The 17,754-nt window shown below is 38.9% G+C and overlaps 1 protein-coding gene across 1 annotated transcript in view; it reads right to left on the bottom strand.

Moving 5' to 3' along the window:
• Positions 1 to 2,519: 2,519 nt before the first annotated feature.
• CA5B (carbonic anhydrase 5B) overlaps positions 2,520 to 17,754 on the bottom strand; it is a 32,986-nt gene continuing 17,751 nt past the window's right edge. The window contains exons 3-8 of the mRNA XM_008154930.3: positions 16,735 to 16,932; positions 9,636 to 9,754; positions 8,515 to 8,610; positions 7,905 to 7,967; positions 6,787 to 6,942; positions 2,520 to 4,283 (exon numbers count right to left, since the gene is read on the bottom strand). Coding sequence (XP_008153152.2) covers positions 4,104 to 4,283; positions 6,787 to 6,942; positions 7,905 to 7,967; positions 8,515 to 8,610; positions 9,636 to 9,754; positions 16,735 to 16,932 — 812 coding nt within the window. The 3' untranslated portion in view covers positions 2,520 to 4,103. The remainder of the gene's footprint in view (positions 4,284 to 6,786; positions 6,943 to 7,904; positions 7,968 to 8,514; positions 8,611 to 9,635; positions 9,755 to 16,734; positions 16,933 to 17,754) is intronic.

Below are 17,754 nucleotides of genomic sequence, written 5' to 3'. Positions count from 1 at the left end.
GGGGCAATCAGGAAGGCAGGCAGGTGAGCAGTTGGGAGCCAGCAGTCCTGGATTGTGAGAGGGATGTCCCAGATTGGAGAGGGTGCAGGCTGGGCTGAGGCACACCCCCCCATGCAGGAATTTCGTGCACTGGGACTCTAGTATATATATATATTCCAGATTACAGTTATAACTTAAAATAGCAAGATAAACTACTTATAAATGCATATTATGAAAAATGCTGATTTGTAAAAACTGATTAAAAGTTTTCTTTGGAGGAGAGAACTATCCAGTGATAATTGTTATTATTTGAGTCTTTTGTCTAGTGATAAGGTCAAAGCAGCACAACTTCAGGTGGTTTGAGAATGAATGGTGGCAGAATTGATCTCCCCACCTAGAACCCAAACCGAAGTACCATTTCTGAAGACTGGTTGAATTAAAAAAAAAAGTAATAAAAATGTATATATACTGACAATGTCTTAGTCAGTTCTGGCTGCTGTAACAATATACCAGAGATTGGGTGGCTAATAAATCACCACAATTTATTTTTCACAGTTCTAGAGGCTGGGGGGATAAGATCAGTGTGCCAATAAGTTTGGTGTCTGCTAAGTGCCTCCTTACTGATTCATAGATAGCCATATTCTCGATGTGTCCTCACATGGTGGAAGGAGTGAGAAAGTTCTCTGGGGACTCCTTTATAAGGGCACTAACCTCATCATGAGGATTCCGCCCTCATGATATAATCACCTCCCAAAGGCTCTACCTCTTAATACCATCACTTTGAGGGTTAGGATTTCAACATATGAACCTTGGATGGGGGCAGGGGGCAGGCACAAACACTCAGTCCATAAACAGAAGAATGCATTACTATTTATCTGGAAAGTAGCCGGTATTGTTTATATGTATTAATTATATGGTAAAATTAGAGCTTATTCACTTAAATGAACTACCCACTTTGATCAATAACATTGTATATGAAACAACTTAACTAACAAAGTTGAATTAAAAATATAATAAAACATTAAGTTAAATAAATATCAAGTAAATAATGTTGTTTCTTTTAGTGACAAAGAAAAGTATCTAAAGTAATTACAATACTGTATTTTTGCTAATATCATGTCCCCCAAAAAGACATCGTCCTAAACTTTTTTGAGGTGAATGCCTGGTTTCACAATAGCCAACATTACCCTACCCCCCGTGGTCGGAAAACTGCGGCTCGCGAGCCACATGGGGCTCTTTGGCCCCTTGAGTGTGGCTCTTCCACAAAATACCACGGCCTGGGCAAGTCTATTTTGAAGAAGTGGCGTTAGAAGAAGTTAAGTTTAAAAAATTTGGCTCTCAAAAGAAATTTCAATCGTTGTACTGTTGATATTTGGCTCTGTTGACTAATGAGTTTGCCCACCACTGCCCTACCCCATGTAGCACTGGCAGCTTGCCCTATTGGTGATGTCAGCAGATCATGCCCTGGTTTCACAGAAACAGGTGAGCCGAGGGGGAGCAGGTGGTTCTTTCCATTCTTGCTTCACGAGTAAAATCCTTATGAGTTTTCCACTCACTTTCTGATCTACATGTGAGGATATCTCGCAAATTTTACAGACATATTCCATACTCAAAACAACTAATAGAAAGAAAAGCTCATTCAACAAATGCTAATATTATAAAGATGGTTTTATTAATCTAGCATTACTTAATGAAGATGAGCAGCAATTCAAATACAAAATTCTTTCTCCAGCCCTTTGACAGATCTTATCCCCTTCGGGTCTAGGAAGGACCAGTAAAACACTTTTGGAGACATAAAAGACATAACATGTTTCCTGATAGGGTGTCTCAGTAGCCAGGGAATCTATTATCCCTTTTGGGGGCAGATAACTAAGGCATGCATGAAACCACGCCCCAAGGCAGTTTCCATAACCTCCGCAGAGAGGGTGACCAAAAATGTATTATGCAAACATACATACAGGACATGGCTGAGAATGAATAGGGTTCTGATAATAATTACACCAGAACATGAGGTGTAGGTAAATCAGGAGTTGTAAACTGAGAAACACCCTATAGATACAGGGCGGGGCAAAAGTAGGTTTACAGTTGTGAGTATGCAAAACACTGAGCTTATTCTTGTACTTAAATTTATTATTATATTATTTTCCATACAGACAACTGTAAACCTACTCTTGCCCCACCCTGTATAGTTAACCCTTCAACAATGCAGGGCTTGGAGCACTGACATCCTTGTACAGTAAAAAATCTGTGTATAACTTTTGACTCCCCCAAAACTTAACTACTAATAGCCTACTGTTGACTAGAAGCCTAGCTGATAACAAACCATTGATTAATACATATTTTGTATATTATATACTGCATTCTTACAATGCAGTAAATGAGAGAAAAGAAAATGTTAAGGAAATCATAAGGAAGAGAAAACATTTCCAGTACTGTACGTATTTATTGAAAAAAAAATTACGTGTAAGTGGACCCACGCATTTCAAATGCAGTTCAAGGATCAACTGTACACCCTTTGTACCTCTAAGATATAAAATCGGGTGTTCTATACATTGCTTCTGGCTCCAATTTGGAAGACTCACAGCAATAGCATTTTGCATTAAGAGTTTGCAAGAGGCCTAGGAGGGAAGCTTGTGTGAGAGGAATAATGCATATCTTGGGTGTTTACCCTTTTGAAGACAACTATGGTTTGAAACCGATCAATTGAGGTAAACTCCCCCCCACCCCCAGATTTATCTTTTTAAGAAGTATATTCATTTCCCAAGGTATACTTGCTTCCCTTTCCCAGAAAAGGCATGCACCCTAGAAGCAAATGCCTTCACTCCCCCTTCCAACCTTCTTTAGGACAGATATAGCCCCCTAAGTTTACATATACAACTTCAATTCTATCTTTTCTTCCTACTGAATTACTAATTATTTTTAATTAATAATACACATAGCATAAAACTTATCATCTTAACTCTTTTCAGTGTATGGTTCAGTAGTGTTAAGTATATTTATCCAACTCTATCTTGCAGACCAGATGACTAGCATATTCATGAAAGAAATACTACTAATTAAGGCAATATTGAGTCTGAACACAGGCTTATTGGCCATTAGAAACATTCCAAGATATTTACAAGCAAGGGCAACAGTGGCATGGATTCCATGGAATATGTAGAATTACCTAGATTTTAGCCTGTTTGACAAGTTTCTCCCTCTATTACTGTAGCAAAAGTTTTCTAAGCCACTGTATAAACTGGGAGATTTATTTTGATCATCTGTCTTGCCCAGAACATCAACTAAGGAAATAAATAAAGTTCAGACAGCTTTAAAAGGAAGCTAAGATTGTTTTGTCATTGTGGAAAATATTATCATAGCCTATGAAACAGTGTACAAATAATGCAAAATAATATTATAAACTATAGATTATATTACTAGTTATTTGAAAAATACTTCCATAAATACGTCATGAAAGAATTCTAAGTTCTAGGCACTTCAAACATTTTCTTTAAAATGTTCTACACTGCATATGCTTTCTATATGATCAGGCCTTTAAGTAAAATATCTGATCTTCAGAAATGCAAAAAGATTTTCGGATATCAGTAAATCTTTGTTTTCCTAGGATTACAAAATATTTTTTTCTGTATCATAAATTGATAGTAAGTAAGCAAGCATATCATGTACTTGTAAGTTAACTAAAGATCAGAGCAAATATGCTCTCTGAGAAGGCCTTATAAAAGAAAATTCATCCATGTTTTGAAAAAAAATGTACCTAAAATCATGGCCAATGTTCAGCCAGAAAGTACTAGTTTGTGCCTTACCAGTGGTTAAATATTTTGATTGTCATCCCTACTTACAACTCTATATAACCACTAACTGATGATATACAAAGACAGCTCAAAAATGTCAGACATTAAAAGACATTATAAAAACCAACAGATTGCTTTAAGAGAAACTTGTGTTTCTTGTTGCTACTTCAGTGATAAACATCATTATCAATAAAAGACTGAAGGAGCACTACCATACCAAGAAATGCACCTCTATAATTAGTATTAAACACAGGTGTTTAGAATAGTCTTAGTTAACAGTTTTTTTAAAACCTATTATGTATTAAAGCAAAACACCACCTACATATGGGCGTCTTAGGGGCTAGCTTGGCTGGTCGATGGCTTGGATTTTGCTTGTATATTGAGGATATAATCATGACGGAAGGATGAGCGGACAGTGCGATTCATGAGGGGCTGCAGGGGGCGGAAGTTGTCCACCATTTTTTTTTCTTTCTCCCCCTCGGAAGTGAAAAGCAGGGTCCGAAATTGCTCAAGCTAGAAAAAGAAACAGGAAGCATAAATAATTTCAATGGAAAAACAGCTTCACCGCATTAATAAATTACTTTCATTTTTATGACTCTGAAACATTCCTCTAAAATTGGACACAGCAGAACTTATTCTGGGTAGGAATGCCTTCAGCATTGGACAGGGAGGAAGATGTGTGGAGAAGAGAGCAGCGGCAGGTGGTGAAACCAGCCAGGCACTTGGAACCCAAGAACTAGGGGTCAAAGGCCCTGTCCCCCACATATTGGCCACTTGCCAAGAATAAGTTACTTCATCTTTGATTCCAGGAACCTCGTCTTGAAATAGTTAAAACAGCAGCTCACTGAATGAAAAAGGAAAGGCCTGGTACAAAGAATAACAGCGCCAAAAATGTTTTTGTGGTTTGTTTGTTTTGTTTTGTTTTTCAAATTTTAACTGAATTGTTAACACAATGTATCCTTGATTGCTTACCGCCCCTGGACACTGGGATGCTCCTTGCTCACACTGTCCAAAAGAACTTTCTGAAACGATGGCAAGGTCCTCAGCAGTTTATTAGGGTAGACACAAACCATAGAGAGCTTCTGAGCGCTTGAACTGTGGCCAGTGTGACTAAGGAAGTGATGTTTTAATTTACGCTTCATTTTAATGTATCTATATTTAAATTTAAATGGCCACATGGGGCTAGTGGCCAATGTATTAGACACAGCAGCTCAGTACAAAAGGAGCAACCCCAAATCAAGGGTTCATTAGTGTGGCAATAGCATTAATCAGTAGCACCTTGCCTTTCTGGGCAACTATGGGATGGACTCAACTTCAAGCCAGCCGGAAAAACTATTCACAACCTTTCTCATTATCCTGTCAGGTGCAATACAGCTTGAAGGACAACCTGGGCACAGTAGAGCTGCAGAGGCAGGATTGGGACCAGAGGCAAGCACCAAACAGTTACCCTTCTTACAAATCACACGTATACCCTCATTATACCCTCATTAAATAGGAATGTGTCCAAGTAACTAAGGTTGTTTTGTTTTGTTTTTTTACAAATTGCAAAGATTAGAAATAGCCCAAACACCATTAGATCTATAAAATGGATTGGTACATAGCCATTAAAAATAATACCAAAGATAATGTATTATCTACAAAGTATTCCACACTTCACAGAGTGAAAAGAGCAGCAAAATGGTTCATACAGAATAATTCCTTTTTTTTTAAACTACGCATATTTATACAGATAAGAAACCTGAAGGATTTTCCCAATGATTAACACTGAATGGTTAGATTATAGGTGACTAGGATTATAGATGACAGCTCTATCTTTTTTTTTTCTGTTGAAATTTTATTTCCAAAGTCCTCTATATAGGACACTGACCAATGGTTTCTTTATTTTATTTACTTATTTTTCATTGTCATGTCAATTTTTAAATATGAAGGATAGTAGCAGATTAAATGTATAGGCCACCAAGCCCAGGCTTATGGGCAGGCAAGATCTGTATTTTGCCATTGGTTTATAATGGATTTCATCACACAGAATTAAAAAAAATACTCAGTCTAATTCACTAGTTGCTTTCTTTATGACTTCTGGTTTTGATATGTAGTTATAAAAGCTTCCTCCATTTGGAGATAAAGGGGAGCAGAATTTGTGACCCCAAAATATGCCTTTGGCATAAGGATTATTTTGAGCTGATTATCTTTATTAAAGTGCAGACAAAGAGAAGCTCTGAAAACCCAGTAGAAATTACCCTTTTATATATTTATTTGTTTGTTTAATATGTTCTCTTTTTTTTCTTTTAATATATTTTTATTGATTTCAGAGAGGAGGGGAGAGGGAGAGAGAGATAGAAACATCAATGATGAGAGAGAATCATTAATTAGTTGCCTCCTGCACACCCTCCTTTGGTGATTGAGCCTACAACTTGGGTATGTGCCCTGATTGGGAATTGAACCAGTGACCTCTGGGTTCATAGGTTGACACTCAACTACTGGGCAACACTAGCCAGGCTGTTTCCTAAGTTTTAACTTCTCTTTCTGGTTAATTTGAAGCATTTCCTAATTTATACCTAAATTAGACAAGAAGTTAGCAGATCTATCTAATAAAAGAGTAACATGCTAATTGACTGTACCTTCACGATGCTCACCAGCCAATCAGGAGTGAGTATGCAAATTAACCCAACAAAGATTGTGGATTAATTTGCATACACAGGCACCGAGCTGCCAGGGGTGGGTGGGATGCTTGCATCGTCACCATGGTGACGACGCAGGCGTTCTGCACCACCCCAGCAGCTCCGGGCCTTGGGGCAGTGTAGGAAGGCAGAAAGGTGGCTCCGGCCAGAGCGAAGGCGGTGCCAGCAGCCAGGGGAAGGAAGACCCAATCTTGCACAAATCTTCATGCAACGGGCTTCTAGTTTTAATAAAAATGTATAGGAATTATAAATTAAAACTGATCCTAAAGTTTGAGCCCAGGCTTGTTTTGAAGCGGAAAACTATAATTTCCTTATACAGAAACATGGAAAGAATGTACCTGATCATGATCAACCTCTACAGGCTGCTTCTTAATGATCCAGGTGACAGACTCGGAGAGTGGTGGGGTAGTCAGGGATCCTGAGTAGGTCCAGTAGTCCGGGCAGGTGGGCATCAGGCAGGCAGGGTCGAACGACCCAAATTCCACTATGGTATCCTGGCCAAGAGAAAGGGTCACCAAACTATCATTTCATGGTGATGACAACCACTCAGGAAACAGATGACAAGGCAACAACTCTAGGAGTGTCTGGGGACCAGCCGTGGTCCAGAGGAGCTCCTTAGGTCCTCTGGACTGAATCACGCCCATGCCTGCAATGAACTCTGCCTTTCTGACACTCCTCAGTGGGAACACAGCAGAACCCATTTTCTCCCTCCATTCTAGTGAGGTTCCGGCAGGTGGTCTCCTCTGAATTCTTGGGGGGCATTAGGTGGTGGCTGGTGTACAAATAGGGAGGCTTCCTTTTTTAAGAGACTAATAGCATCCTCCTTTCTAAAATGCAATGCAATTTAGGAGGAGCCAGGATCCTAGACGCAAAAGGGAGTGAGAAAGAAGAAGGAAGGAAAGAGGGGGAGATGGGGAGGGAAAGAGGAAGAGAACAACATATGGACTTCCAGGGAGCAGCCCCTTTGGGATTCTGAATATTGAACAACTGATCTTGGGGCTGGACAAAGGTATGCGTCCTGAAGGATATGGGTAATTGTTATTTAGAGGTGGACAAGCCAAGTTTCTGTCCAACTTTTCTCTGCTTCCTGCCTGAGGGAGGGTAGCTAGAGTCAAGAAGGCTGCTCTAAGTGTGCCCACATGGACTGAGAGGGAGCAGGTGGCAGGAGCAGAGGGGTGAGGACCTATTATGTTCCCAAGTGCGCGAATGCTCAGGGCATGGCAGCAAAACCAGTGGCCAGTGCCCACCAAAGAATCCCTTCTGTACCCTGAGGGCCAGGGGTGCTCTCAACACACCAGCACCATAAGCCAAGCTGTTGTCTAGGAAACTTTCAAAGAGAACCTGAATTACACTGAAATTAATTACATTTCCCAATTCAAAGGGCTTTGTTAGTATTTCCACCCTGAGACTTCAACATAAAATATATTACAAGTGCTTTTGGAAACAAAAATATTACCTTGTGCTTAATTGATGGCAACGTATCCACCAATTTTTGTAGCTCTTTATGATTTTTCCCGAGCTAAAGAAAAGGCAATGAGGAAATATTAAAAATAATTGACATCTCACTTTTGAAATTACAACAGAATGTGAATTAAAATTAACCACCTGGCGATTACATAAAAGCAAACCAACCATACTACTTAAACTGTACTTAAACTGGTAATTTAGAATATTATAAATATCACTGAATTAAATTACAACAGAACAAAAGAGCAGGCTGTTTGCTGACCGGATCAGCATGCCTGCAGGGAAAGGTGCCCCTCCATTTAACTATAAGGTCTGAAATTTAAATTCATTAAAATTAAAAACTGAAAAAAAAAAATTAAAATTAAAAACTGTTCCACAGTCAAAGTAACCACAGTTCAAGTGCTCAGTTGCCACATGTGGCTTGTGACTACTCTATTGGACCGTGCATTTTTTACTCCATTTAAAATATATTCATAATAATCTTGTATTTTAACCATTGTTTATTTTTATCCCAATATTCTTAGAACTTAGTCATGCAATGTTCTGTCTTTTCCTCCTAGAATACTACACATCAATTAAAGTTGGTAACTTTTTCTTACCTTTAAAAATACTCCTATCACAGCCAAACCATTTTCTTCCAGTACTGCGTCCTCAAAGTTTTCAAATTTGACTGCATTCCAATGCACCAGGTGCAGCTGAAACACCATTAAAAGTTGGTTTGACACATGACCACATAGGATCGATCAAAAATAGCCTTATTCAACATGATATTTTAACATGTTTCCTCACCCATAATAAAGCCACTGGGAAAAGCATATGGAATCAAAATAAAGAACAAGAAGAAATGTATGCAGCAGCAGAAATTAATTTGGAATAGAGACATTTCTTTGGGGAGGAAAATAAAAGAAAAAATATATATAGCTGAGTGAGTAACATTTCAGTGAGGGAGCAACATTTGTCCATTCTCGCCCTGATTTGCATGAAACACTCATATCCCAAATCCATTTGCATATACAGGAGAGATGCTTATCTTGAGAGAAATAGATTCTCCCTATGGGAATGAGATAGGAGTTGAAGACACATTTCTCTGAGTGAGAACCAGTGAAAATATGTTCCTTTTAAAGCTAACACAAAACTAAATTAGGGGGAAAATTGTTAGAAGAAATTCTATGTGCTTATGTGCTCCCTATATTTCACTACAAATTATTCCTCATCCATCATTCATGAATGTTTCATTACCCAGCCTCCCAAGTAAGACCCTCAAGGTCATGCTTACCTTCCTTTCCTCTCCTCTCCTTTCCTAAAGAGGACCCCGCCTCAAGTGCTCTGTTGCTCTTAGGTTAGAAATGCTTGTTAAATTTCACTCTTTATGTCTATTTCTTCATTTAGGTTCCCACCATTTCTTACTTGGATTAATTAGATGGGGTGGTCCTGCATTGTTGCCTAGGTTTTTACTTTAGCCTATGATTTGAACTTATCGTAGAATTCTGAAAGAAGTCCATTTTGTAATCTTAAGGTTGATTTAAGCTATATTATTTGAGATGAGGGCAGTTATCACTTTACATGTAATAGAAATAATCTAATATGCCACTGAGAGAGCTATTTAGATTTATAGGAATCACCTGATTCTTCCTGATAATTTCTTCAAACTAGAAACTAGAAACTCAGAACTATCCCCACTCCTCCGCAGTTGTCACTATTCCCGAGCTTCTCAACATACCTCTGCCGGGTAACATTTGCTGTCCACAGTATGCTCGGAGCCCCAGGCATCGATGGCCCCCCAGTGAAAATGGAACTGCTTCAATCGATAGTTATCTTCCAGGGGTCCCCCCTTGATCACTGAAATGACACATCCAACAATTTTAGGGCACAGTTTTTTCACACCGTGGAAGATGGAGGGAAAGGCCAAATCTGTGGGTGAAACTTCTGTATGAACTGTCCTAAGTGGAACACACTGTGTTGTATACAAGTGTTTATAAACTTAATTTCCATGCAGTTAATGCATGTCTAAGGGGGAGATCTGCACTCTGAATGACACTGAGACTTAACTACAGTCCAAGCTATATACAATTGTTAAAGGTCAATTCTTGACTTATTTTTTATATTCTACATTTACTGTGCCCAGTTTTTTGTGGGTACAGTAAAATGTATATTTCTCTTAGCATGTATATCCAAGCCAATCTCATAAAACTGAAATATGGGGACAAAAGATATTCTATTTATTTTTTATGCAATGATACTTGGCTTTTCAGTTTTTGTAGATATCCTCCCCTTTCATTGAAATAGAATAGGAAATTTGCAAGTTAAAAATTATCACCCATCCCCCTTTGGACAGAGTGAACAATGTGAATCATCCACACACTGTACCGCTAGGTTCACTGTGTTGGATAAATACCTTTTGTTTAGACTAGTGTTTTCTGAAACTCATGAAATCAATACATTACAGTATATGCAAAATATTTGGATGTGAGTTTGTCTAGTTGCCCTTCCTCAGTTTTTGGGTGGTGCTAATTTTCTTCTTTTGCTTGAATTTGCTAAATCATTTTATTTTCTCATTTCTTCCATCTAATCAGGCCTTGGTGATTCCTGTTCATGGTTAAACTAATACAACAACATGAAAACCATCCATCTCATCTATCATAACGATCTTTAGCATTTATCGCATCATTTGTTGAATTTTATGTACACAAATGATTGAGTACAGTGATCCCAAGGACCAAATACATTAGATATGTCATACAATGGTCTTCTATGTATTGTACTGGCTTTTGAAAATATTTTACCTACCTTTCTCTTTAAAAATAAGAAGTTTTGTAAGAAATGAGCAAAGACACCTATGACTTCTTTGGTGCAAGGAAGTTGAAGAGAATAATACCACATGATTCAGTAAATGAATAGGAAGATGGTACTAAAGTGTACTGATATAAAAATAAAACGTCTCCTCAAAATTCTTATTTTTCTGTGCCAGCTCCATATTGTGAGCATGACTTTGGCAAATAATTAACCTAATCTGTTTAATTCAATTGACGTCCTGGTCCCAAGTTTAGTGACCAGGGCAGAGGAGACCGCAAGCTTTTCTCTCCTATCCCCAGAAACACACTGGCAAAATTTCCTGGACACTTACGGTGTGTGTCTTCTCCAAAGACAATGAGCAAGGCAGAGAGGAGATGTCACCAATGGGTGGCTTCAAGGGAGCAGGGCAGAACTGGTCTTCAGGTGTGTTTAGATTCACCCATATAATACTAAAGACATTTTCACATTCGTTGCCAACATTTAAATCTGGATGATTTCACATAAAAATCCACGCTTTCAACTTAACTTGAAAATGAGACATCCTGACCATGTTGGGCACATGCTTCCACTGGTGACAGTAGGCTGGACAGGAGAAATGGTCGCCCCCTTTAGATGGTCCCACCACTTCTGTCTCCCCACCACACTGTAGCTCCTTAAAGGCAAAACCATCCCCTCTTTCTATTATGAGCACCTGGCACACTGCCTGACACTTAGGAGATCCTCAGTGAAAACAGGAACTAAAAAAAATAGACTGTAAAGTGTTTGTTAGTTGAAACATCACTGGTAACCTCAACAAGAGCAAGGAAAATGGTGAAGTCGGGCAGGACAGATGCGTGGATGAGAAGGGCGAGTACAGTTGGCAAGAAATGGGGCAGAAAATGGACACAGAAGTTAGTGAATTAGCAGACCAGTCATAATATATATCAATTACATACTTATTTATTTGAGGTTGTTGATATTTCATTCTGTGCTCTGAGAAGAGATTAAACATGTAAAAATTAGATAGGAAATATAAAACACCTAGCATAGTGTCAGGTAAGCAGCCTATGTAATGTTCACTCCCTTCTTTTGCTTTTTAGAAAATTTATCTTTATTGTTTAAAGTATTACAGATGTACCCTCCCCCCGCCATTGACCCTCTCTACCCCGCCCCTCCCAGGACTACCATACTATTGTCAGTATCCATTGGGTTATACATATATGTATAAAAGTTCTTTGGTTAATCTCTTCCTGCCCCTTCCTCCCCAAAGTAGAGGTGAGGGAGCTAACAGAGAAAGGGATGGTGAAGGAGAAGATAATACACAAGCCCCATACAAATAAAAGAAAATACAGAATGGGCAGGAAACTTTTTGGGGTGATGGAAATGCTCTAAAATGGGATTGTAATAATGGCTGCACTACTCTGTAAATTTACTAAAAACTACTATTTTGTTTTTTCCAAAAAAGTAGATGTAGGACCAAAAATACGGAAGGAGAACTTAGATTCATTGGTGATGCTCCTAAAAGTGTCAAGTAAGTGAAGCCAAATGGGGCAGGAAGCATCCTTAGGAGAACAACAGAACTCAACTCTTTCTCTTTAATGCCTGATATTGCTGATGAGAGTAAGTTCAGTGAAGGTGATAATTTATAGGAATCATTTACAGGACTCAGCCTAGATATAATTCAGGGCCTTTTCCCGCATTATTTTGCATTCCTCATATGCATTCATTAAAATCAATAACTGTGTTCTATTCAGGGGAGCCAAACAAAACAATATTCAGCAGAGGGCAGTGGTATGAAATGCTCACAATCCTTCTCTTACCCTTTTAATTTCTGTAAGGCTGATCGTGATGTGATATCCCCTCTTTCATTCCTGAGTTTAGTAATTTGAGTCTTCTCTTATTTTTTCCCCATTGTTCTACCTAGCCAAACATTTGTCAATTTTGTCGAACTTTCCAAAAACCAACTTCTGATTTCACTGATTTCTGCTCTTTATTATGACCTTCTTTCGGTTTGCTTTAGGTTTAGTTTGCTGTTCTCTTTCTAGTTTCTTAAGGTAAAAGAGTAGGTTATTAATTTGAGAAATTTCTTCTCCAATACAGGCATTTTCATTTATAAATTTCTCTCTAAGCACTGCTTTTGCTGCATCCCCTAAGGTTTGGTATATTTTGTTTTTGTCACATACCTTCCCCAGCTTGTTCCCTTGCACACTTTATCCTCATTTCTTTGTAAAGCACACTGTAGCAGCATTTCCTACTTTTTTTTCTGGGAAATTTATAGACATTAGTATTTATTAGATCCTTTATTTTCTAGAATTAGAGTTGTTTCACGCTTTCCTTCCTTTCTAGGATGTCTTTGCTTTCTTTTAATTTTCTTTATTTTTTATGTTCATTCATTCTTTCTTCCTCTTTGAATGTTATTGATTATTTGGAAACAGCATGGAGAAATAGCAGTGAAGAATAAGCAGGAGATAGGAGGTAGTCACTGAAATGTGGAAAAAAGAGATAGAGTTAGGTGCTTATTAAAGATTAATGATATCTAAAAGAAAATAATTATTAAAGCACAATGAAAAGGAGTTACCTATTTTAGTCCTTCCTGAAAAAACAAGTGGAAAATTAGCAACCTCCTTATAAACTTCCTTGCATTTTGTAAAAAGAGTGTGAAACTGACTCACCTAGGGAAGGTAAGATTAAGGAATGATTCAGTTTGCTGTGTTGGTATGTATCTAGAGAGCTATTCTGAGGAAAACGTTTTTGTGTTTTTTGCATATAAGATTGCCCATGCAAATAGGCGGATGAAAATTCTTGGGACTATTGTTCAAATGAGAAAAGCATGACTGCAAAATAAAACAAAAAGCCCAGCCAGTGGGCTCAGTGGTTGAGCGTTGGCCCTTGAACTAGGAGGTCAAGGTTTGATTCCCATTCAGGGCACATGCCCAGATTGCAGGCTCCATCCCCAGTAGGGGGCATGCAGAAGGCAGCTGATCCATGATTCTCTCTCATCATTGATGTTTCTAACTCTCTCCCTCTCCCTTCCACTCTCTGAAATCAACAAAAACATATTTTAAAAATAAAATAAAAAACTATTTGCCTTGAACAATCTTGGGATTGACTCACTCAGGAAACCCATTAAACAACTTCCTAAGGATTTTAGCTCAATAAAGCAATAAAATATTGGCAATAGTCCCTAAACTATCAAAGTTATTAGAAGATTGATCACTATTTAGAATCTTCATGTTACCATTGTAACTAGCTAGTTTATTAATATTAATACTAGGAAAGGAGCAAAGGGAAGGGCAGACATTATAAGCATGGTCATCTGGGCAGCTTCACCAGGAAGCTGCAACTTTACTCTTCCCAGGGAACCACCATTCCATTCCCTGAAAATCACTGGAAGAAAGGGTCCAACAAAGGGGAAGATGGGTGCATGCGAGTCAAGTCAGGGTGATGTAGGGAAGGTGCTTGCCTGTCAGTCTAATCTGGGAACAAATATAATAGGCTAGGGGTGGATCCACTGCAAGCCTGAAAAATCTTGGAAGGGTAAAATTCCCCAGACAAAGAATTCTCTCTTGTTCCTCTTGCCACTTGCACTCCTGTTTCCCGCTTGTACTACTGTTTCTCATTTGCTCCATGACCCGTATGGGTCCTGTGCCTCCAGAGTCATGTGGCCCTAGAAGCTGCATGGCCCATGGACCTGTGGCCCCCACATGCAATGGACCACAGCTGGGAACACAAACTAAGCTAGCCAGTTGCTGGACTGGAGTGTGCAAATATGGAGCAGAAACTCTAGGTAATGGTTTTGATCTTAGCCCCGCTGAAGATAAAATAGGACTTTTTCCATGGCAAGACAGAGGGAGGTGGGACCTTGAAAAGAAAGCCCCTTAATATTACCTCATCAATAAAGCTTTCTACAATACCTCATCCTCCCATGGGAGCCTCAGGAAATTCTTACTCTTGCAGCATCCCAAGAAGCCCACTTCCACCAATGACAGATGGGGACATGGAGAGCACCCCACCAATAACAGTCAGAAGAAAAGAAGGTTGCTAAGGACCAGCTGGAGCTGATACTAATTAATTGAGGGGATTGCTATGCATCCAGAGTGAACATATGAGAGCTGGTGTTCTGTGGACTGGGTCTGTCCATTACTCTATCTCTGGCAGGAGTAATGGTAGAGCTCTAAGGCAAGATGGTTATTTGAAACACAGGACTTTAGCTTCCTGTTTTGAGGATTTCTAGAATCCTTATATAAAATATATTATAGTCTTCCAGTTGAGGTGGGGGCATACTCTAGGGTTTAAAAAATGCAAGAAGGAAGACACTGATGAATCTGGAGAAAAGGAAGAAGTGGGTTGAGGCCAGGAATGCTGTTAAACATCCTATAATAGGCAGGACAGCATTCATGAAGAGTTATCCAATTACAAGCATTGCCAAAAGTAATTAAGATATTTAGGGTTTGGGGATCATGTAATATCATGGAGGAGAAATAAAAAAATGGGGTACAACATAGAGACACCTAAGCCCTTAAGGATAGGCTAGAATACTTTCTGAATCACAGCAAAGAAGTATGTCAGAGGGAAGAGAACCAGAGAGAGATGAACCCCATTGCAGGATCAGTATGTTTGCAGTTGGTCAGAGGGCCATGTCTAGGTATCAGAGCATCACTAGAAAAATGCAAGGAAACCCAAGATACGGTTGAGAATCCTCGAGTCAGGATAAACACAGGAGTGAACACTGTATTTATGTTTTAAGTTACGCTTTTACTTCATTTATGAACTTTCACAGACTCATTTCTTCATATTCAGAAAAGGAAATTAATTTCCTTTAAATCAGGATTTCTCTATCTCAGCTCTATTGATATTTGAAGCTGGATAACGCTTCATGAATGCTGGATGTTTAGCAGCATTCCTGGCCTCGACCCACTAGATGTCAGTCACACCACCACCCTCCAGTTGTGACGACAAATGCCTACAGGCATTGCCAAATGTCCCCAGTCCCTGGGAAAAAAATAGGTGGCAAAATTGCCACAGGTTGATAACCTTTCTTTAAAAAGACACACTATTTCAAATAATAATTATTTAAATGTAATTAGGACAATTTGATACCATCAAATTTGGCTTGGAAAGGAAAAGAAAAAAGAAACCTGTATAGAATTCATCACACTCTAAAGTTTCAGGTAAACTTCGAAATCATTCAGATTAATTTAATTTTTTCTCTGACTAAGAGAAAAAAAAAAGATTCAAAAGCAATATAATGTTTTAATTTTAAAATCTGTTAAAATTGTGTTTCTTGCCTGGCCGGTGTGGCTTAGTGGTTGAGTGTTGACCCATGAACCAAGAGGTCACCGGTTCAATTTCTGGTCAGGGCCCAGGCCCAGGTTGCGGGCTCAATCCTAGTAGGGGGCATGCAGGAGGCAGCTGATTGATGTGTCTCTCTCATTGATGTTTCTATCTCTCTCTCCTTCTCCCTTTTCCTCTCTCTCTAAAAAAAAAAAATCAACAAAAACACATTCAAAATAAAAAATAAAAGTGTGTTTCTTTTATGTAACATTGCTTAACTAACAAAATTAACAGAATGTGAGTTTCCATTTTTCTAATAAACTCTAGCTTTAGCTAGTTGTTAAGACTAAAACCTCATGCACACATGAATATTCTTTTCACCATTTCAAAGGCATTGAAATCTGATCAGTTAAATCTAATTAAACAGTGTTACTATTTAACATAAAAGTGTCTTGTAAAGTCAACAAGTAGAGAAAATTAGTACATATTCATAAACGCTACAAAATAAATTTTGGACACAGTTTTTAATTTCACACCCTATCTTCTATATCAATTATAAATCTATACTTAGAAATGCGCTTATTTAGTAATAAAAATACTGCCTATACTAGAAGAAAATATGCATAAAAACTTACATTGAAAAAGTAAGTCCAATTGTGACCCATCATTGCTAACAAAAGAGGTCGTGCTTCCATGGAGACAGTGTGACATAACCTGTGCCCATATGAAACTGTGCCTTTAACTTCAGATGACACTACCAGTCTGGCTCTCACCTGATTTATCTGTAGAATCTTCAAATTCCACAAGGAAAGAGTATCCGTTATTCCAGAGGTGTAGGCAGGTGGTCGGGTCATAAGAGATGGTGAGCGGTTTTAAGTCAGGATCGTAGACACTATCCCTCCACCGGATGTTGATGGGCGACTGGCGCTCGCCCCCCGGGACCAGGTCCATTCTTTCCCAGAGTGGGTGTACTAGGAGAAAGCACATCGGGACTGCCATCAGGATGTCCCTTATCTGGGATCACACATCAGGCGGTTCTATTTGTGGAGATCCTGTTGAGGCTAATGGAAACGAGAAGTCTCAGGACTTAGCCGCTTAGGGGCTTCATGGACTGACGAAAGCAGAGGACACGGACATGGGAAGGTCAGAGAGCCCTTTGCAGAGGAGCAGCCTCTGATGTCAAACTGCAGCCTCTCAGTCCACCTTCGAATTTCACTTAAACGAACTGCAACATAGACTTATGATAACAGAAAAATGCATGGAGATTAGAATGGATAATTTCCTGGGCTCCACCTGCTAAACTAAGTTGTTGTTGTTTTTTTTGAGGGATATGCCCATTTTACTTGTATTTTTAAATTTTTATTGAATTTATTGGCTTGATATTTATTAATAAAATTATATAGGTTTCAGGTGTACAGTTTTATAGTACATTATCTGTATATTGTATTATGTATTCACTACCCAAAGTCAAGTCTCCTTTCGTCACTGTCACCATTTTCATCCCCCCTTTACCCTCTTCTACCCCCCCCCCCACACACACACACCTCTTTCCCTCTGGTAATTGCCATATTGTTGTCTATGTCTATGAGTTTTTTTGGTGTGTGTTTTTCCTTACAAAATAGAAACAGGCTCATAGATACAGAGAACAGACTGCTAAACTAGTTTTAAACACAGGAACATAACCAAGGGACTTGTGTGCATGCATATGAGCCTAATCAATGGACACAGACAACAGGGGGGTGGGGCATAAGTGGGGGGTAGAGGGTAATGGGGGAATAAGGACACATATGTAA

The sequence above is a fragment of the Eptesicus fuscus genome, chromosome 1 (genome assembly GCF_027574615.1).
Source record: "Eptesicus fuscus isolate TK198812 chromosome 1, DD_ASM_mEF_20220401, whole genome shotgun sequence".
NCBI lineage: Eukaryota > Metazoa > Chordata > Mammalia > Chiroptera > Vespertilionidae > Eptesicus > Eptesicus fuscus.
Note: the sequence above shows the minus strand (reverse complement) of the source record. Positions and strands in the feature narration are given on the sequence as shown.